At 42.4% G+C, this 22,960-nt stretch overlaps 1 protein-coding gene and 2 pseudogenes across 1 annotated transcript; all 3 read left to right on the top strand.

The window, feature by feature from the left end:
• The first annotated feature begins 1,268 nt into the window (after nucleotides 1–1,268).
• Nucleotides 1,269–1,725, top strand: LOC120420859 (histone H3.1-like; annotated as a pseudogene).
• A 12,506-nt stretch (nucleotides 1,726–14,231) lies between these two features.
• Nucleotides 14,232–18,674, top strand: LOC120420830 (uncharacterized). Its single transcript, XM_039583955.2, has one exon. It carries the CDS (start codon nucleotides 14,246–14,248, stop codon nucleotides 18,380–18,382), a length of 4,137 nt encoding a protein of 1,378 aa, XP_039439889.2. The 5' UTR covers nucleotides 14,232–14,245; the 3' UTR covers nucleotides 18,383–18,674.
• Nucleotides 18,675–21,479: 2,805 nt separating this feature from the next.
• On the top strand, nucleotides 21,480–22,083 carry LOC120421897 (histone H3.1-like; annotated as a pseudogene).
• The last annotated feature ends 877 nt before the right edge of the window (nucleotides 22,084–22,960 follow it).

Genomic DNA, 22,960 nt, shown 5'->3' with positions numbered 1-22,960 from the left:
CGTTTCGAAAACCACCGTAATGGCGCTGATGGACATAGAGAAGGCGTTTGACAACGTGTGGCACGACGGTCTGGTACACAAGCTGATGCAGTTCAACGTTCCCATCTACCTGGTGCAGGTGATCTCCGACTACCTGGATAGGAGAACCGCCCAAGTCAACATCGGAAGCTCTGTATCGGACCCGTACGATTGCCCAGCTGGAGTTCCTCAAGGCAGCATCCTGGGCCCGCTGCTCTACAACCTGGACACTTCCGACATTCCACCTCTGCCCGGCGGCGGCACGCTTTCCCTTTTCGCCGATGATTCGGCCATCAGCTACGAGGGGCGGAACATCCGACATCTCGTCACCAAACTCCAGAATGGCCTGGATGTCTACACGCGGTATCTCTCCGACTGGAAGATTTGCGTGAACGCGGCGAAAACGCAAGCAATCGTGTTTCCCCACCGCAACACGGATCGGCTCAAACCAACCACAAAGCTGAAGGTGCTTGGAACGGAGGTGGACTGGTCGCAGGTCGTTCGGTATCTCGGACTGCTGATCGACTCCAAGCTGCTGTTTCGGTACCACCTCGACGACAGGATCATCAAGGGCATCGCGATGCTCAAGAAGCTGTACCCGATCATTAACCGTCGGTCGAAAGCATCGCTGAAGAACAAGCTGGCAGTCTACAAGATGGTGGTGGCTCCGATGCTGCTGTACGGTTCCCCGGTCTGGCAGGGGTGTGCCATGACCCACCGGAAGAAGCTGCAGGTGATCCAGAACAAGTTCCTGCGACTGATTCTGAACCAGCCCTGGAGAACAAGGTCCTCTGACCTCCATCGGCTCGCTAGCATCGAACCTGTCGACGCGAGGCTGGCTTCACTGGCCGAGAAGCATCGGAACAGGGTGTTGGTGTCGGAGCACGGGTCAATCCGTGGATTGTACCCCTGAGTGAGTGTGGTTGGATGTGTGAGAGTGTGTTAGTTTTAAGACAGCGTGCTTTTTAATTAAGCTAGGTAGGATATTTTAATAATTTAACATTCGGCAATTTTTTTTGCACCATGTAAACTAGAGAAATCTTGAGCATTCCGGTTCATTTTGAGCACCACAACGCACCTAAGACTGAAAAGCAAAATTTGCTGAATCCCTTTAAATGTAAAAATTCCCTGGACTGGCGACAAAATAAAACAAATTTTATTTAACGTAAAAAAAAAAAAAAACGCTCAGACCATCATTCTGACTGTAACATTCGACGGAGTAACATCTCATCGGAGGCTGATTAAGGACCATGGCTTGCACGAAGCAAATAGCTCGCAAGTCCACCGGGGGAAAATCACCGCGGAAGCAGTTGGCCATGAAGGCGCCGGCCACCGGAGGAGACGGATCTGCGGTTCCAGAGTTCGGCCGTGATGGCGCTGTAGGAGACATGCGAGGCGTATCTGGTGGGGCTGTTCGAGGACACGAATCTGTGCGCGATCCACGCCAAACGTGTCACGATCATGCCCAAGGACATCCAACTAGCTCGTCGCATTCGTGACGAGCGCTTCTGAAAGGATTACATCTCATCAAATTCTAGTCGGTTGAAAGAGTTGCCCTCATCCCCGTCCCTCGTCCGAGGCCCGGGACGAGGCAGCGAACTGCAATAATTTGAATTTAAATTTCAGGAACAAATTTTGGTCTTCGGGGGGCGACGGAATGCACAGCTTTCTGAGGCTGCTCTCGCCCCCAACCCCTCTGCCCTCCCCCCCCCCTCCATTCTGCTCTTAACATTCTTACTAAAATCGTTCTTCTCTTTCCTTCCTCTCTTTTGAATGGGTGTTCAGTCCAATTAGGGTTCGGCACGGGTCTTGGTCGGTCCTAAGGGTTTGAAAGTTCTGTTGGGTTGGGGAGTTAGGCTCTAAGAGCAAGAGACCAGACCAGATTTAAAACTAACTAAGCAAGCAAGCTAGGCAAAAGTAACAAATCTGGGAAGATCTCTTGTTCTTAGGCTTAGCTCCCTCAGCGTTCGCCAGTCTGTCGTGTTCGGGGGTTCAGCTCCCTCAGCGTTTGAAATTCGGTTGTGCGTCTTGAAGGGTCGTCCAAAAGCGCAAATTCAAAAGCAAGTTGGTAGAGTAGTCGTCCATAAACGTTTGGGTGGGTTGAAAGTGGTCTAAGGATGTTGTCAACTTGGGATTGCAAGTTGTCTATAAATGGTTTCCTCCCGGGTTGCAAGTTGTCTAAGGATTTTGTCGCCTTGGGTTTGTAAGTTGTCTATAAATGCTTTCTTCCAGTGTTGTAAGTCGTCCAAGGCGTTTGTTTTCTTGGGATGCCAGGGCGTAGAACTTTATAACGATTCATAACTTAATCTTCTTTTCAGAAATTCAATAATCTTCAACTTTTCTTTCAGAGATTTGGTCCTTTTTAGGACCACCCAAAACAATCACGAAAGAGTTATTCTTGATCAATTCTAAACCTTTAATCCTAAAACCATTCTTTTCAGATAACCAAACAATATGGTCCTTTTCAGGACCACCAAAATCAATCACGAAAGAGTTAGTCTTGTTCAATCTAAACCTAATAGCCTCTATACAGGGTAGCAATCCAAAATTTCGCAAAGCGAAATGATACGCCGTGATTCACCTTCCTCTCTCGACAAATTTCTCCTCTTTTTGGGACACGCTGGTTGGTTGAACAAACGTTTCCCAATCAGTCAATCGAGGGACGTGAGATTGATGTATCTAAAATCACCCCCACTCCACCTCATAATTTTCGTATCGTCGACGGGGCAAAAAGCGAATAAGGAAGTATAGGAGAACGGGTGCAAAGAGGCGGGGCATACGTCCCCGACCTAAATCAACAAAAAGCGGCTCGGTCAGTCAACATCGTACAGACGGAGCAACTTCTTCACTGGACTGGACGCGGCAAAGGAAGCGACAAGCAGAAGGGAGAAAAGAAGCGACAATGGAAGCCGGGCCAGTCGAAGCAAATCAGGCGGAAATCCAACACAGCTCTGTGCGCTGTTTAGAGGAAGCCTTTTTGACATCAATTCCGTCGGTTACCGTTTGGTGGTTCTTAAGACGTTATCAATACTGGCCGTTTCTGACCCGCAGACGGCAGATTGAGCGCAGCTGTGGTTGCAAGTAGGAGGAAGGCAGCAAATTGAAATAAACGGCCCTTTTCAGGGCCACCAAATTCATCACGAAAGAGTTATCTCATTCATTTCTTAAAATGCAAACGCTAATTGCACGCATGTGTAAGTCATTTACTATTTTGTGAGAGTTTTCTCACATTTGATTCTTAGAAAAAACTGACCTTTCAAGGCCTACCTGAGACGCTCATTAATCAGATCGTAATTTGTTGTGGAGCAAAGAAAACCTTTACAGAAAGTTTAGAATGAATGAGGCTAATGTATCACAAATACATTGGCCGTAGGAACGGCAAAACAAGAAGAGTCTTGCGTGCTTCTCGCCAGCCAATTTGGAAACATGCAGTCTGGGTTAAAATTCGTGATTTGATGAAAACAATCACCTTTGGGCCAATGATCCAAATTGTATAGAAAATTGTGTGTACACATGCTAAGTAGATTGAGGTTAAATTTTGTACCGTTTAAACAAATGGTGCGCTAGTGTGCGTGAAATAGTTAAAGTAAGTTTTCCGCAAAATTTTAAATTTAAAATAGGTTGCTAGTTCTGGATGAGGGCCTTGAAAAGGGTCGTCAATTTTGTAGAATCGGTTAAAATTCAGGCCAACTCATTTCTGAGTTGGTTGGTTTGGTTGAGATTGAGACTCTTTCGTGATTGATTTATTGGCCCTGAAAAGGGCCGTTTAATTTGGTCTGATCTGGGCACCCTCTTCGGCCAAGGGTTTCAATCCACTTATGACGTCATCCCGTCTTCCTGCGACTGTCCGGACCGAGAGCGGAATTTGAATTTCCTCCTGCTGCTAGCCTTCCACCAACCAAAGAACAGATTTCCTGTGCTACTGGTTCTTTCCGCTGGTTGTCCTCTTCTTCTCCTTCTGCTGTGGCTTTTGCTGCTTCCTCCGCGATGGCTGCTTCCTCCTCCGATGAGGCCTCCTCGAGTGCTCGATCCAAAATGACTCGCGAGTGCGAGGTTTGGCTGCTTATATGTCGGCAGAATAGGAGAACGGAACAAAAGGGGCGCGGTCTCAAACGCATACGCGCAAAAAAAGTTTATGCGTTGGAGACCACTCCCCTTTTGCGCCGCTTGCCATACCCAAATCTATTTAACCACCAAAACCTCGCACACGCGAGTCATTACGGCACGAGCACTCGAGAAGGCCACTTCGGGACGGCACGGAGGAAACCGCAGCAGCCACAGCAGAGGGGAGCAGAAACCAGCAGAGGAACGGCCAGCAGCAGGAGAGGAATCCGTTCTCGGACCGGCAAAAAGCCAGCAACGGGAGGAAATTCAAATTTCGATCTCGGTCCCGCGTAGGAAGGCCAGCAGCAATAGCCGAAAGAAGAATCATCAGCAGAAGGAGGAAATCAAAATCCGTGCTCTGGCCGGGGGAAGGCATGCCGGCTGATGCTGCAGTTGAGGAGCAAGCATGATGAAGACGGTGGAAGTCGCCAGTCGCCGACTCGTCGGTTTTAAAATTAAACGGCCCTTTTCAGGGCCACAAAATTATCACGAAAGAGTAATCTTCATTCTGGGTATACAATTCTGTGTGTGTGTGTGTGTGTGTGTGTGTGTGTGTGTGTGTGTGTGTGTGTTTATCCAATCATGAATTTTCAAATATCCATCTCCAATTATCCAACCATTTTGGACCACATTTTGCTGACCAACAAACTGAATTGCTAAAGGCGAATAATTTTGGAGCCTCAAGATCAAATTCATTGCGTCAGCGAGAAACATTCTGCTAGAAGCCTTAAAATTAAGTTTAAATCTTGTTAAACCTATTTTGCAAATCCGATCATGATTTTTTGCTACTTCACGCTGATCGATTGAAATGAGCTTCCCATCTTGGGATGTAGCATTCAAGTACCTAGTAGCACCATTTTTGGCGCTTCATAACCCTACTGAACTGCGGCTAGACAAGATGTCCAAGCATTTGCAGAAGGTGTACACGGCGTCCTATCGGAAGCGGAAGAGAGAGGAGAGAGAGGAGGAGAGGCAGTTGGCGGGTGAGCCTACCGCGGCGCCAGTGGACAACGCTGAACGCATGAGGCGGTACAGGCGACGGAAGCGAGCTGCTGAAGGAGGTGGAGAGCACGGGGATGAGTTCCCGGAAGGTTCTGGGGCTGGACCGTCGGTGTCCAATCCAGGAAATCGGAGGCGGCAGGAGCGAGTGGGAGATGCAACGGAAGGGTCGAATGCGTCTGGCAGCACTTCTGCTGAACGTATGAGACGGTTGCGGGAGAGGAGGAGGACTGGACAGACAACGTTCGGTCGGAGCGAGCAAGGAGGTGCTACCGCGGATGTTACTTTCGTTGCTGGAGGTGTGCGACGGGGCGGTAGACGAGGAACCGCGGACATTTCGGTTCCAAATTCGGCATCGGAGAATCCCGAACAGGGTAAGTGCGATCGTAGAAAATTTATGCGTGTGCGTGCGCGTGTTTGTGTGTGTGTGTGCGTGCTAAATTTCTACAGCTTTTATTCACTTTCTAGTGATAAATTGAAATAAATTGGAAAGTGATAAATCGAAATAAAAGTTATAATTAGATGAAAAATTAGCATTTCCGTAAAGAATCAAAATTTAATACATTAGCGTAATCTCTTTAGCCTATTGTTTTACAGATTTTAAGCACTATGTTCAAAAGAACGTAAAAATTTGGAATAAATTTCCAACATAATACACGGATAGAAATCCTGTCCGAAAAATCGTAAACAAATTGTTTTAAAATCGATAACATCGATTGTTTTCAATTTCGTTTACAATGTTTTCAAAAATGAAAACATTCTAATCGATTTCGAAAACTTTTGTGTTCGAAAACGAAATTTTTCCGTCACCCTTTTACGAAGCGTAACAACTGTCAAAACGCAGCCTAAAACAAAACGTCAACCAAAAGATGACAGTTTGTTTGTGCCGTTCGCGCAAAGTTTTTTTTCTGGTTTTGGTGGAAGAAAATCTTTGCTGCCCAAGTGTCCAGCTGTAAACACAGCCAACAAAGGCGTTCCGGGTCGAACATAAAAGTGCTTTCCGAAGTGGCGAAATCACCTGTCCGGGAAAAGTGTAAGGTCGATCCGCACCGCCAGCGTCGATTCTGGCAAAAGTGAGTGAAAGTGTAGTTGCCAACGGCCACCCTCGGAGACGGAGAGCAATGATGAATGCATCGCCGGAACCTCCTCATCCTCCTGCTCCACGACCGCCGAGAAAGAAGATGTCCAGCGGGAGTAAATCATCAACGAGCTTCCGTGCTTCCGTTGTCCTCAAGTCTTCTAACATAGGAGGGTAGGTTCTGGTGATGCAATCACTGCGCCTTGTCGAGGGTGTCCGTTGGCAACGATTCCGTCTTTCATTCCAGAACTGAACCTGTACTGGTCCTTTCGAGCGTTTCTTTCAGAACCGACGCTGGCGATGACTTCTCCCGGACAGGGGATTTCGCCAGTTCCGGAAGCACTTTTAAGCCAGGTACCGCAACGACTTTGTTGGTGGTGTTTGCAGCTGAACACATGGGCAGCCTCCTCCTCCTCCTCCTCCTCCTCCTCCTCCTCCTCCTCCTCCTCCCCTCCTCCTCCTCCTCCTCCTCCTCCTCCTCCTCCTCCTCCTCCTCCTCCTCCTCCTCCTCCTCCTCCTCCTCCTCCTCCTCCTCCTCCTCCTCCTCCTCCTCCTCCTCCACCTCCTCCTCCTCCTCCTCCTCCTCCTCCTCCTCCTCCTCCTCCTCCTCCTCCTCCTCCTCCTCCTCCTCCTCCTCCTCCTCCTCCTCCTCCTCCTCCTCCCCTCCTCCTCCTCCTCCTCCTCCTCCTCCTCCTCCTCCTCCTCCTCCTCCTCCTCCTCCTCCTCCTCCTCCTCCTCCTCCTCCTCCTCTCCTCCTCTTCCACCTCCTCCGCCACCGCCTCCTCCTCCTCCTCCTCCTCCGCCTCCTCCTCCTCCTCCTCCTCCTCCTCCTCCTCCTCCTCCTCCTACTCCTCCTCCTCCTCCTCCTCCTCCTCCTCCTCCTCCTCCTCCTCCTCCTCCACCACGGTGTGCAGCGGAAAATCATCATGGAGCTGAAGGGGCCACTTTCTCTATGCGAAGAGTTGAAGAAAGTAGTCAGCACTAGGCTGGCCACACATCTGATGCAGGTACGTCCATCGTAAAAATTATAATGAAAAAAAATCTCCCAACATTCCCAATTCGCATTCCGCAACAGGCAGCGACGCCAACATCTTCACCAGATCTGCAGCCAATTCGAATGGAACCACGGCAACGAGGAAAGCGACCCGGACGCATCTACCGAACTCGAGCTCCGTCGGCATCCTGGAGGCGATTTCAGTCAAGCCCCTCCACACACACACAGCCCATCTACACACATTTTGTTACACCCTACCACTACAAAACTATAATCTAACATTCTTCAATTCTACAATTGTAATTTCAAAAATTCTATAATTCCAAAACCCTAAAATTCAAAAAAAACTGAAAATCTTATGAAATTCTATAATTCTAGATGTCTAAAGTTCTGAAATTTCTAGAATTCTAAACTTGCAAAATTTTCAATTCAATTCTAAACTTCTAATTTTTGGAAACTTAAAACGCTCAAATTTTCAAAACCAAAAAATTAAAAATTCTGGAATTTTTAAGTTTTAAATTTTTTATGTTTTAATTTTTCTAAAACTTCTAATTCTAAACTTCCGAAATTCTTAACTTGCAATATTCTTAAATTATAGAATTAAAAGTTCTTAATTTTGAAATTTCTACATTTTCTGTGGGTCTTGAATCCTTAAATTAGGAACTAATACAATTCTATAATTCTTGCTATAATTCCAAATTTCTAAAATTATACAACAGCGACACTCTCATAACCTAAAAATCTAGAATTCTCGAAATACATGGTTTTTAAATTCTACATTTAGAATTCTAGAATGTTAGAATTTAAAAACATTTAAACTTTATGAAAAAACTTCCAAAATTTTAAGATCTAAAATATTAAATTCCTAAAGTCTAAAATTCTGATCTTCTAAAATTCTGATTTTTTTAATAACTAAAATTGAAAAAAACTGAAATATGTAAAGTGTAGCGTAATACAACAAAATCTAAAATTATAATGTTGTTAAATTCCAATTAAATAAAAAAAAATCTGAAATTTTGAAACCTATTTTTTCTGAGGTTTTCTTAAGTTCTTTTTTTATACAATTCTAAAATTTCTAAAAAATAAAAATTCAAAAACACTATAATTCTCGATTTCATAAACTCTAAAAATTTACAATTTTAAAATTCTTATAATCTAAAATTAAAAAAATAAATTTTGAATTTCTAAAATTCGAAAAAACTAGAATTCTGAACATCAAAAGTTCTAAAATTCTAAAATTCTAAAATTCTTAAATTCTAAAATTCTAAAATTCTAAAATTCTAAAATTCTAAAATTCTAAAATTCTAAAATTCTAAAATTCTAAAATTCTAAAATTCTAAAATTCTAAAATTCTAAAATTCTAAAATTCTAAAATTCTAAAATTCTAAAATTCTAAAATTCTAAAATTCTAAAATTCTAAAATTCTAAAATTCTAAAATTCTAAAATTCTAAAATTCTAAAATTCTAAAATTCTAAAATTCTAAAATTCTAAAATTCTAAAATTCTAAAATTCTAAAATTCTAAAATTCTAAAATTCTAAAATTCTAAAATTCTAAAATTCTAAAATTCTAAAATTCTAAAATTCTAAAATTCTAAAATTCTAAAATTCTAAAATTCTAAAATTCTAAAATTCTAAAATTCTAAAATTCTAAAATTCTAAAATTCTAAAATTCTAAAATTCTAAAATTCTAAAATTCTAAAATTCTAAAATTCTAAAATTCTAAAATTCTAAAATTCTAAAATTCTAAAATTCTAAAATTCTAAAATTCTAAAATTCTAAAATTCTAAAATTCTAAAATTCTAAAATTCTAAAATTCTAAAATTCTAAAATTCTAAAATTCTAAAATTCTAAAATTCTAAAATTCTAAAATTCTAAAATTCTAAAATTCTAAAATTCTAAAATTCTAAAATTCTAAAATTCTAAAATTCTAAAATTCTAAAATTCTAAAATTCTAAAATTCTAAAATTCTAAAATTCTAAAATTCTAAAATTCTAAAATTCTAAAATTCTAAAATTCTAAAATTCTAAAATTCTAAAATTCTAAAATTCTAAAATTCTAAAATTCTAAAATTCTAAAATTCTAAAATTCTAAAATTCTAAAATTCTAAAATTCTAAAATTCTAAAATTCTAAAATTCTAAAATTCTAAAATTCTAAAATTCTAAAATTCTAAAATTCTAAAATTCTAAAATTCTAAAATTCTAAAATTCTAAAATTCTAAAATTCTAAAATTCTAAAATTCTAAAATTCTAAAATTCTAAAATTCTAAAATTCTAAAATTCTAAAATTCTAAAATTCTAAAATTCTAAAATTCTAAAATTCTAAAATTCTAAAATTCTATAAAATTCTAAAATTCTAAAATTCTAAAATTCTAAAATTCTAAAATTCTAAAATTCTAAAATTCTAAAATTCTAAAATTCTAAAATTCTAAAATTCTAAAATTCTAAAATTCTAAAATTCTAAAATTCTAAAATTCTAAAATTCTAAAATTCTAAAATTCTAAAATTCTAAAATTCTAAAATTCTAAAATTCTAAAATTCTAAAATTCTAAAATTCTAAAATTCTAAAATTCTAAAATTCTAAAATTCTAAAATTCTAAAATTCTAAAATTCTAAAATTCTAAAATTCTAAAATTCTAAGATTCTGAAATTCTAAAATTAAAAATACCCAAATTCTCAAATTCCCAAATTCCTAAATTCCTAAATTCCTAAATTCCCAAATTCTTAAATTCCCAAATTCTTAAATTCCCAAATTCTTAAATTCCCAAATTCCCAAATTCCCAAATTCCCATATTCCCAAATTCCCAAATTAACAAATTCACAAGCAAATTCATTTATTCCCAAATTTCCCAATTCCCGAATTCTCAAATTCTTAAATTCCCAAATTCCAAAATTTCCAAATTCCCAAATTCACAAATTCCCAAATTCCGTAATTCTAAATTTCCCAAAATTCCCAAATTCTTAAATTCCCAACTTCCCAAATTAACAAATTCACTAATTCCCAGATTCTCCAATTCCCAAATTTTCAAATTCCCAAATTCTTAATTTCCAACATTTCCAAATTCCCAAATTCACAAATTCTCAAATTAACAAATTCTTAAGTTCCCAAATTCCAAAATTAACAAATCCCCAAATTCCCCGATTCCCAAATTCCTAAATTCCCCAATTCCCAAATTCCCCAATTCCCAAATTCCTGAATTCCTTAATTCTCAAATTCCTAAATTCCCAAATTTCTAAATTCCTAAATTCTCAAATTCTTAAATTCTCAAATTCCCAAATTCCCAATTTCTTAAATTCCCAAATTACCAAATTCAAAAATTCTTAAATTCCTGAATTCCCGAATTCCCAAATTCACAAATTCCCAAATTCCCAACTTCCCAAATTAACAAATTCACTAATTCCCAAATTCCCCAATTCCCAAATTTTCAAATTCCCAAATTCTTAAATTCCCAGATTTCCAAATTCCCAAATTCCCAAATTTCCAAATTCCCAAATTCACAAATTCTTAAATTCCCAAATTCCCCAATTGCCAAATTCCTAAATTTCCAAATTCCTGAATTCCAAATTCCTAAATTCTCAAATTCCTTAATTCCCAAATTCCCAAATTTCTAAATTCTTAAATTCTCAAATTCCCAAATTCCCAATTTCTTATATTCCCAAATTCAAAAATTCTTCAATTACTAAATTCCCGAATTCACAAATTCCCAAATTCCCAAATTCCCAAATTCCTAAATTCTTAATTTCCCAAATTCTCAAATTTCAAAATCCCAAATTCCCAAATTCACAGATTCCCAAATTCCCAAATTCTTAAATTCCCAAACTCCCAAATTCACAAAATCCCAAATTCTTTAATTCCCAAATTCCTAAATTCCTGAATTCCTAAATTCTTAAATTCCTAAATTCCTCAATTCCTGAATTCCTAAATTCCTAATTTCCTGAATTTCTAAATTCTTAAATTCCTAAATTCCCAAATTCCCAAATTCTCAAATTTTCAAATTCTCAAATTCCCAAAATCCCAAATTCCCAAATTCCTTAATTCTCAAATTCCTTAATTCTCAAATTCCAAAATTCCCAAATTCTTACATTCCCAAATTCTCTATTTCCTATGTTCCTAAATTCCTAAATTCCTGAATTCCTAAATTCCTAAATTCCTAAATTTTTAAATTCCTTAATTCCTAAATTCCTAAATTCCAAATTCCTGAATTTCTAAATTTCTAAATTCCCAAATTCCCAAATCCCCAGATTCCCAAATTCACAAATTCCCAAATTCTCAAATTCCCAAATACTTAAATTCCCAAATTAACAAATTCACTAATTCCCAAATTCCACAATTCCCAAATTTTCAAATTCCCAAATTCTTAAATTCCCAAATTCTCAAATTCCCAAATTCTCAATTTTAAATCCCAAATTCACAAATTCTCAAATTTCTAAATTCCCAAATTCTTAAAATCCCAAATTCACAAATTCACATTTTCCCAAATTCCCAAATTCTTAAATTCCCAAATTCCAAAATTATCAAATTCTTAAATTCCCAAATTCCTTAATTCCTAAATTCTCAAATTCCTAAATTCCTAAATTCTCAAATTCCTTAATTCTTAAATTCCTAAATTCCAATTTCTTAAATTTCTAAATTCCCAAATTACCAAATTTTCAAATTTCCAAATTCCTAAATTCCTAAATTCCTAAATCCTCAAATTCCTGAATTCCCAAATTCCCAAATTCACAAATTCCCAAATTCTCAAATTCCCAAATTCGCAAATTCCTAAATTCCTAAATTCTCAAATTCCTAAATTCCCAAATCCCCAAATTCACAAATCCCCAAATTCTTCAATTCCCAAAATCCCAAATTCCCAAATTCTTAAATTCCTTAATTCCTAAATTCCTAAATTCCTAAATTCCTAAATTCCTAAATTCCTAAATTCCTAAATTCCTAAATTCCTAAATTCCCAAATTCCCAAATTCCCAAATTCCTTAATTCCTTAATTCCTAAATCTCAAAATCCCACATTATCAGGTTCTTGAATTCCTAAATTTTCTTATTTCGATATTCCCAAATCTCTAAAATAACATAATACCAAGTTCCTAAAATCACAAATTCCCTAATTTTGATTCGGGATTCCCAGATTCAGAAAATCCCATATTCCCAAAAACTCCACATTCTTCAATCCCCAGATCCCCATGTTTCCTGATTGTAAACTAATTTCTTGTATTCCCATATTCCAAACAAACACACACACACACACACACACACACACACACACACACACACACTCACACACTCACACAAAGATTAGTTTGTTAATTAATGATGTATTTTTTGCCTCAATAAATAAAAAAAACGAATCAACTGTTTTACTGAACCAAAAGAAATATCCAACGGTCAATTCAAAAACCAAAACCAACGGTCAATTCAAAAACCGATTAAACCGCCACCCTTCGTTTGGGATGGCTGCGTGCTTTTTGTTTTGAGCCAGGCGTACCCAATCGTCACGCTTCAGAATCGAGAACATTGTTGTCGATTTCAATGCAAATGTTACCGGACGACTGGTCGACAACATTACGAAACGAATTTTAGAGCAAATCGACAACAATGTTGTCGATTTCCCGGACAGGATTTCTATCCGTGTACTTGTCATGCCAAAGATACGATTTTAAATGAAATGAACATTAATTCAGGTTGAAAATATTCGGCCTTGTGTTATCACTGTATTTCCAATTACTCTTATAAACATTATCATCTCAAAACAAAGGGAGAAAATTTGTTATGCTAATATATAATTTTCGATATTATTAGATCCATCTCAACGCACTTTTCAAATATTTTTCATACGCAACTTTTTAGGGATTTATCCGCCCATGGAGGCAGACGCAATAAGCCTCCATGATCCGGTGGTGCAGATTGATGAAGAAGGTGAGACGTTAAACACATTGTGTTATTGTGAAAAATTTACTAAACACGCAAAATAACTTTTTAGAAATGCCATCAAATTCTGCACCAAGTCAGTCGGATAGCATTTCAGATGGGGCAAGCCAGGGTAGGTCTTTGAATTTATGCGAAGTTTTCGAGGTTTGGGTCAACTCTATCGTGTTTCACAGAGCCAGGTCCTCGCAATGCAAGCAAACCGAACTACGACAGGGCCACTCTTGAGTTCCGTAAGCTTTTCGTTGAGAACTCGTTTGGTGCTGTGTGCAGCGTTTGCGACAGACTTTGGTTCAAGAACGACTTGAAGCCCATCACTGAAGCTGGAGGAAATGTACTGGTACAAGCCGGCGACTTTGATTCAACCGAAGGTTTCATGGTGTGCCAAACCTGCAACAGCAGCTTGAATCGTGGAAAGGTCCCAACCCTGTCCAAAAGCAACGGATTTGTTTACCCGCCGATACCACCGGGTCTTCCCAAACTGGATATGATCAGCAAGCGGCTGATTTCTCCCCGTTTCATCTTTCTGGTGATTCGTCGTCTGTGTCATGCTTTGGGCAACTATGGTATCATTGGGCAGGTGATCAATGTGCCGGTAGACGTTGAGGAGATGGTTCGGGTTCTTCCTCGCGATCTTGATAATGACTGTGCGATTAATGTGAGCTTCAAGAAGCACACTGCACACAAATCGAGCCATTACTCGGGGTGGGTTTGCAAGGGGACTGTTTATGCTTGGCTCAAGTATCTCGTAACTACTCCGTTGTATAAACGTGAGGGCATTACTTTTGACGAAGAACGATTGAATGCGTTCGGAGCAGATCCACAGGAGGGTCCCTCGCGGGCGGAAGAAGCAATGCCACTGGATATCATCGAAGATGAAGCCGAGCTGTTGGCTAGCATGCAACAAACTGCGATGTGGAATGAAGACATGTACCTGGAGCTTTGCCCTACCATGAACCGAATGCCCTCGAGTATTTTGTACGATGAGAATGCCGAGGAGTTGAGTAATCCCGACATATACTATGGGTTCCCGACAACGATCAAGCAAGGCGTACAAGCTACAGTGTTCAACAAGGCGAGCAGTGAAGCTAGGCGAGCTGACAGACGGGGTGCTCGTCCAGATCACATTCTGGCCATGGCCATGAAGGTGTTATACTGCCGTATGATTGAAGGGCTCAAATGCCACTTCAAATCTGTGGGAACAGATAACGTCACACGTGCCCAGCTCAGCGATCCAGAGTTCCAGAGGAATATGATGGAGATTGGCTTGGCTTTCTTCAAATGTATGCCGAACTCTGTGCAGTACTGGCAAGGACGCAAACAGGACCTCTTCGCCATGATTCGACAGTTGGGTAAACCAACAATGTTTCTCACCTTGAGCGCCAGTGAAACTCAATGGGAAGAACTGTTGAAGGTGCTGCACAAATTGTCCAGTGACTACGATGACCTTGAATTGGCCGACCCGCTGTCGGAGTTAAGCGCGTTTCAAAAGGCAAAGTTGGTCGTTGAAGATCCCGTGACGTGTGTTGCATACATCGACAAGCTTGTTGACGTCATAATGCGCATCTTGAAGTCCAAACGGTTCAGTCCATTTGGTAAATACTACGTTGTGGATTACTTCAAGCGGATCGAGTTTCAACAACGTGGTAGCGCGCATGCCCACATCATGCTCTGGTGTGCAAACGATCCTCGTGAGGACGTTTCCGAGGACATGCCCGCCACCATTGAAATGATCAACACTCTCTGCTCCATCGATGCCTTCCGTTGGTTGGGACCACTGCTTGGCAAGAAGCAAGAGCACGCTCACACACGTACGTGTTACAAACACAACGATAAACGTTGTCGTTTCAACATACCGTACTGGCCGATGAACGAGGATCGGGTATTGGTGCCCCTTCCGGCTGATGACAGTCGTCGTTCTGCACTGAAGAAACGTGCTCTCGAGTTTCGTGAGATTCTGGAAACGAAGACTTTCGAAACTCTCGAAGACTTTCTGGCCGATTGTGAGTGTACCGAGGAATACTACCTCGAAGTGATTCGTGCATGGCTACAGCGACCAGCGTTCTTCTTCAAGCGTCCGATGAATCAGCTCTACATGAATCCATTCAACGTTTGGATTGGCGGTGTACTTCGTTCCAACAGTGACCTGCAGTTCATCATGGACGAGTACTCGTGCGCCTCTTATTTGGTTGATTACGTCAACAAGACAAATCGAGGCATCAGCGCGTTTCACCGAGAGCTTCTCGAGCTGCAGGAGCAGTATCCCGACTACGACTATCAAGGCTTGCTGAAGAAGTTGGGCGTGAGAGTACTCAACAGTGTTGAGATGTGCTCACAGGAAGCAGCGTGGATCTTGCTCCGGTTACCGATGTCCGAAGCAAGCCGGAAAATCGAATTTGTGCCGACAATGTGGCCAAATGAGAGAACCCGATGCCGGAAGCGACACCAGCAGATGGACAACGAGGGACTCGACGACGACTCAACGGACGTGTGGACCAGAAACATCGTCCAGAAGTATGAGGACCGCGATGGATTGGAGGATGTGTGCCTGGCTGATTTCGTCGCATGGTATGCACCGATGAAAAGCACCAAAAACAGCTACAAGCTGCGAGGCACTGCCAAAATCCTGCGATGGCGAGGATACCCGATGAGCGAAATGGTCGAGTACAAGCGAGAGGCAGTGCTGCTGTTTTTGCCGTTCCGGAATGAACGAGTCGACCTGCTGGACCAGAACAAATTCCTCCAATTGTACGATTCGCATGAGACAGAGCTCATCGCGAAACGTAAGGAATACGATTGTGAGTTGAATTTGGAGCAGACCGTTGAGGAATACCTCCGAATAATCGCACAGGAAGGCGATGGCGAGCAAGAGAGAGCCGCCACGGAGAAGCACAACGAGTACGTGAGGAGCATCGACATGCAGCCAAACAACGATGACATCGAAAACCTGCCGACTTCTGCACTGCGAGCGATTGTGAAACAACGTTCGAATGTCATGCCAAAAGCTGACTACTGTGCCTGGATGCGGCAGGCTAACGAGAAGCAGCGCATGTTGATCCTCCACATCATCCATCGACTGACGAGCTTTGATCCTGAAATTCCAGCGATGCAGATCTTCCTGACTGGACCAGCGGGTAGTGGTAAAACGTTCACACTGCGTCTGATGATGGAAACCTATAATCGGTACAGCCAAGGTCACAACTCTCGCAACAACGCGTATATTGCATGTGCGTCGACAGGCAAAGCCGCCGTTAACATTGACGGTGTTACGGTCCATCGTGCCTACCGCATTGCAATATCGCGCCAGAGTGACTCAAAGCTTAGCCCTGAATGGCTGCAGACGTACCGAAATGAATTCCGGAACGTGAAGCTCCACATTGTAGATGAAGTTAGTATGCTTAGCGCAGGTAACTTCAGAACAATGCACATACGTTTGCAGGATATTCATTTGGATTACCTTCACCCATTCGCTGACCAGGACGTTACGTTTACCGGAGATTTACATCAGCTGAATCCAGTCAATGCTTTACCAATCTATAAGGCTCCGAGGAATTCGATTGGTGGATCTTGGCTGTGGGATTACATCCGACTGTACGAGTTGGATCAGGTCATGCGTCAGACCGATGTGGTGTTCTCCACCATCCTCACCGCGATTGGCGAAGGCAAGAAACTGACGGATGAACAGAAGACGCTGATCGAGAGTCGGTTCAAGTCAGTGGAGGACTGCCAACGGGAAGCTCCCAACGCCGTTTGGCTGTTCCATCAAAACGTTGATGTCGATCGATTCAACAGAGAAGCGTTGAGTGGGCTCGAGGGTCTGGACTGTCTTGCCGACGATATGATCACAGGTCACAGCACATCCGCTCAGGCAACCAGTGCACGAACGAAATTACATAAAATGAGCACAGCCCAAACGAGTGGGCTGCCATATATGGTTCGTTTTTGCATTGGAAAGCCCTACATGATCACTACCAACATCGATGGCGATGATAATCTGGTAAACGGAGCAATCGGCGAGCTGAAGTATGTGGAGATGCGGGAAAACGACGCCGGCGAAGAAGTGATCTACAGACTCTGGTTGCAATTCGATACGGAGAAAATCGGAACCATTGCAAGATCTAAGGCGCAGGCAGTCGTTAACGCCCGACCCCATCTCCTGCAGCAGGATTGGACCCCCATCACGAAGCAGCACGTGAACATCGCTCTTGGAGGTACGATCAAATGCAAGCGGATTCAATTTCCGATTGCGAGTGCCTGTTCCATGACAATCCACAAGTCACAAGGTGGAACTTTCTCCAAGGTCGTTTACCAGTACAGTCGCTCGCAGGAGCAAAGGCTGGTGTACGTTGCTTTGTCACGGGTTACTTCGCTGGAAGGACTCTACTTAACCTACGCGGACAATCCCTCCCTAGATCCGTCTAAGGAAAAGCCTGTGTTCCACCACGCCAAGGCAAACAACTCTCCAGCGATGCGTGAGTTGCGGGACGAATACAAGCGCTTGAGGAATAACCGTTATCGAACGATCGGAGACGATTTTTCTGAGGTGTTGGCGAGTAGTGGACCAGCATGCACCCTGATGACAATCAACGTCCAAAGCTTGAGCGCTCATCACCAGGATATATCGATCGATTCCATACTGACCAGTGTAGACTACTTGGCCCTAAGCGAGACGTGGTTGGATGATAACTCCTCGGTCGAGATTGAAGGCTACACTTGTGTTGTCCAGTCCAAAAGGGATGACGCAAGATCTGGCGGTGTGGCAATTTATCGAAAGACGACGACCAAAACCAGCATGGCAGTCCCGTATACTCCCGAATTGGTGAGTCAAGATCGAGACGAACTTTTCGGTGTGGCAGATAAATACGGTGACGTTTGCGCTGCTACAGTGGATGTGATGGGCACTGAGGTACTGCTGTTCTCGGTGTACATCATCCCAGGAACCACACTGAAGCAGAAAGGTTGGTTTTTGGCACGGAAGTTGCTCCAGACTGCCCGCACTGGTTTGCCAATGGTAGTAACCGGTGATTTTAATGTCGACGTTTCCAAACGAGAAAATGTCGAATTCATTAAGTTTATGGGCGAGCACTTCCAACTATCCTTAGCTAACGACGTGAGACAGACGACCACAAATCGTGGAACGGTCCTTGATCTCACATTTACCAGAGGCATACATGTGGCGAGCAATTCGCGGTATGTATGCTATTTTTCCTACCACAGACCCATGCTGTCTGTACTACGAACTGAAGAACCCGAGCCATCTCAGTTGCATTGATCCATAAACGTTCAAAGCCGGACACGACGATATTATCATCGGATTTTACAAGAAGAAATTGAAATGTAAATTACCAGTTACACCTACACTAACACAAACTCACAAATGAACTGTAAACTCATTAATTTAAGTATACCAGAAAACTTTTGTAAACACTAACTAAACACACTGACCCCTCCCCTCCCCCCAAACATTAACATCACTACATCAGGAACCAAATGAAATGTAAATATTACTTTAAGAAGCAGAACAATATTGTACTACACACTAAAACCTACCCAACAACCGCCCCTTCCCCTCTTCCACCCACTCCTACTCTTTCTCGCTTTATTCATATATTGAACTTATTTAATGATTCATTCAACCATCATCAATTGTTTATTAACAGGAAACCATCCCCCCGCCCTCTTGGAACATCGCTGATGGACCCAGCCAGGATCAAGCCTAATCTCATTTCTTCATTCCAGGGCAAAAATTAAACGGTCCTTTTCAGGGCCACCAAAATATTCACGAAAGAGTTACTCTGCAACAATTCTATCAAGCAAAATAAAATAATCTGGTTTTACATTTCACTATCTATCCGAAAACATACTGTACTACACACTAAAACCTACCAAACAACCGCCCCCCCCCCTCCCTTCTTTCCCTCCCCCTTCCAGCCACGCCGTCTCCTTCCCACTTTATTCATATATTTAACGTATTTAATTATTCAGTCAACCATCATCAATTGTTTATTAACAGGAAACCATCCCCCCGCCCTCTTGGAACACCGCTGATGGACCCAGCCAGGATCAAGCCTAATCTCATTTCTTTATTCCAGGGCAAAAATTAAACGGTCCTTTTCAGGACCACCAAAACATTCACGAAAGAGTTATTCTGCAATCTTCCAATCAAGCAAAATAAAATAATCTGGTTTTACATTTCACTATCAATCCGAAAACATCAGCAATCTTAATAAAAATTTAAGGCCCTATACTGTCCTATGTCTTTCGGTTATGTCTCTGACATACCATCTTGAACTTTTTTTTTAAATGGGGATTCAGAGTTCCAAACTAAAATGTTACTGGTTGAACCCTTCATCACACTAAAAATGATGTTTTGACATAGGACTATGTCTCTACTTACTATATTGGGGGGCCAGTTCAGAAATTCGATCCAAACCGTCACAAGCGTGCGAAAAAAATTGACATATTTCAAACGCTTATATCTTTTCCCCCAATCGATTAATCCAGAAGATTCAATCACCAGTCGAAAGGGGAAGACTTAAGCTATCGTTTTATTACATAATAACTTTGACTAAACATAGTTTAAGCGCTTAAAACATGCAATCAAAATGAGTCATTTTTCAGTTCAAATCGGGCAGATGACCAATCAGAGCGAGCGTATGCATTCGAGGCCGCGCCCCTTTTGTGCCGTTCTCCGGCTGTGCCGCTATATAAGCAGAAAATTTCGCAAAAGCAAGTCACTTTAGAACGAGCACTCGAACTGTGCACGTCAGGCCGGCGCGGAGCAGCAGCAGCACAGCAGCCGGAAAAAGGAGGAAGCAGCAGTCAACATGAGGATAAAGAAGCTGTGGACGTTCGAACAGGCCTAATCGGGCTCGCGCGGGAGCAACAATCGAGCAGCAGCAAAAGGTGGAAGAGCGTCGTGGAGGAGAACGGGGATGACCTCGCGAACCGGGTTCAGTCGTAATCAAACGGCCCTTTTCAGGGCCAATAAATCAATCACGAAAGAATTTGTCTCTATAGTTTCATGCACGCTCATTTCTGAATTATCAATTTTTCTGAAACTCAAATACATTTTGAAGGTACCGTAATCGGGGGTGACATTGGGTTTGGGGGTGAGATGAGGTCATACAAATTTCTGCATTTTTGTATGACACAATCTCACCCCCAAACCTAATGTCACCCCCGATGACAGTACTTTGAAAAACACTTCAAAGCGGTTCACCAAAATATGACTGAAAATGACAGCCGAGTTTCTAAACTATTTGCGCCGAAAAATGAGATTGAGTTGCTATCGATTAATTAAAAAGGTCAGAAAAGGATAGAATATTTGCTTAGAATTGAAGGATAACTCTTTCGTGATAAATTAGTGGCCCTTAAAAGGGCCGTTTATGTTTGGACGATTCACCACACTGCGGCGATAATCGTCGTTTTGCCGGTCATTTTACTCGTTCCTATCCGCAACTGATGCGGCCTTGTTTGCTTCTGCGACTGCAGCTGGCCCTCCGCCGACCCGAGGAAAGATTCTGGTTGGATGGCTGGATGGTTCTGCTGCTTCTGCTGTTGGTCTTCTTCTTCTCCTTCTGCTGCTTCCTCCGCGATGGACTGATGCGGTCTTCTCGAGTGCTCGATCCAAAATGACTCGCGGGTGCGAGGTTTGGCTGCTTTTATGTCGGCAGAATAGGAGAACGGGACAAAAGGGGCGCGGTCTCAAATGCATACGCGCAAAAAAAGTTTATGCGTTGGAGACCGCGCCCCTTTTGAGCCGCTTGCCATATCCAAATCGATTTAAGCAACCAAACATCGCCCGCACGTGTCATTTTGGAACGAGCACTCGAGAGGTCCACATCGGACCGGCGTGGAAGGTGCAGCAGCAGCAGCAAAAGGAGAAAGAAGCAGACCATCCGCCGGCCACCGAAAAACGGATCGTCGCGGGTTATTAAGAAGAACATCGCGGCCTGGCCAAGCAGTTAAATTTCATCCGGAAGGCGTTCACCCGACGCAAAGGAACCGGTGCAACGAGTTTGCTGAAGCTGGCAAAAACCCGGAAGGCCGCTGGTGCCGTGTAGAGGACAAAGGCCACGGCGTCTCCAATGTAATAGAAGGCTATCAAAACTGCGGCCAAGAAGCTCGAAGACCCCGAAGCCGAAGAAGACCGCCCCGGCTCAGAATGCTGCTGCCGCCAAGAAAATTTAAACTAAACAGTCCTTTTCAGGACTACCAAATCATTCACGAAAGAGTTACATCTTCAATCATGAAAGAGGGACTTATTAAACATTGGCTTAATAGTTTTACTATAGAAACAATTGAATCTTTTAATACGTTTTCAAAATGTAGTGATTTTGCTTGCAAAATGAGTCAAGTACCTAATTTGAGGGGAAAATCATCCAAGCAACGCGACTGGTGTCGGTCGCGAAAAGGAGGGGAAGTAGAGGGCCAAAATCATATATAACAAAGCGCGCCAGAGCTCAGACCATCATTCTGACTGTAACATTCGACGGAGTAACATCGCATCGGAGGCTGATTAAGGACCATGGCTTGCACGAAGCAAATAGCTCGCAAGTCCACCGGGGGAAAATCACCGCGGAAGCAGTTGGCCATGAAGGCGCCGGCCACCGGAGGAGACGGATCTGCGGTTCCAGAGTTCGGCCGTGATGGCGCTGTAGGAGACATGCGAGGCGTATCTGGTGGGGCTGTTCGAGGACACGAATCTGTGCGCGATCCACGCCAAACGTGTCACGATCATGCCCAAGGACATCCAACTAGCTCGTCGCATTCGTGACGAGCGCTTCTGAAAGGATTACATCTCATCAAATTCTAGTCGGTTGAAAGAGTTGCCCTCATCCCCGTCCCTCGTCCGAGGCCCGGGACGAGGCAGCGAACTGCAATAATTTGAATTTAAATTTCAGGAACAAATTTTGGTCTTCGGGGGGCGACGGAATGCACAGCTTTCTGAGGCTGCTCTCGCCCCCAACCCCTCTGCCCTCCCCCCCCCCCTCCATTCTGCTCTTAACATTCTTACTAAAATCGTTCTTCTCTTTCCTTCCTCTCTTTTGAATGGGTGTTCAGTCCAATTAGGGTTCGGCACGGGTCTTGGTCGGTCCTAAGGGTTTGAAAGTTCTGTTGGGTTGGGGAGTTAGGCTCTAAGAGCAAGAGACCAGACCAGATTTAAAACTAACTAAGCAAGCAAGCTAGGCAAAAGTAACAAATCTGGGAAGATCTCTTGTTCTTAGGCTTAGCTCCCTCAGCGTTCGCCAGTCTGTCGTGTTCGGGGGTTCAGCTCCCTCAGCGTTTGAAATTCGGTTGTGCGTCTTGAAGGGTCGTCCAAAAGCGCAAATTCAAAAGCAAGTTGGTAGAGTAGTCGTCCATAAACGTTTGGGTGGGTTGAAAGTGGTCTAAGGATGTTGTCAACTTGGGATTGCAAGTTGTCTATAAATGGTTTCCTCCCGGGTTGCAAGTTGTCTAAGGATTTTGTCGCCTTGGGTTTGTAAGTTGTCTATAAATGCTTTCTTCCAGTGTTGTAAGTCGTCCAAGGCGTTTGTTTTCTTGGGATGCCAGGGCGTAGAACTTTATAACGATTCATAACTTAATCTTCTTTTCAGAAATTCAATAATCTTCAACTTTTCTTTCAGAGATTTGGTCCTTTTTAGGACCACCCAAAACAATCACGAAAGAGTTATTCTTGATCAATTCTAAACCTTTAATCCTAAAACCATTCTTTTCAGATAACCAAACAATATGGTCCTTTTCAGGACCACCAAAATCAATCACGAAAGAGTTAGTCTTGTTCAATCTAAACCTAATAGCCTCTATACAGGGTAGCAATCCAAAATTTCGCAAAGCGAAATGATAC

The sequence above is a fragment of the Culex pipiens genome, chromosome 3 (genome assembly GCF_016801865.2).
Source record: "Culex pipiens pallens isolate TS chromosome 3, TS_CPP_V2, whole genome shotgun sequence".
NCBI lineage: Eukaryota > Metazoa > Arthropoda > Insecta > Diptera > Culicidae > Culex > Culex pipiens.
The sequence above is the reverse complement of the archived record's forward strand: the minus strand, read 5'-3'. Positions and strand labels throughout refer to the sequence as shown.

Excerpts from the sequence above, each read along its gene's own strand:
- LOC120420830 (XM_039583955.2), top strand. The coding sequence starts at position 14,246 with ATGGCCATGAAGGTGTTATACTGCCGTATGATTGAAGGGCTCAAATGC.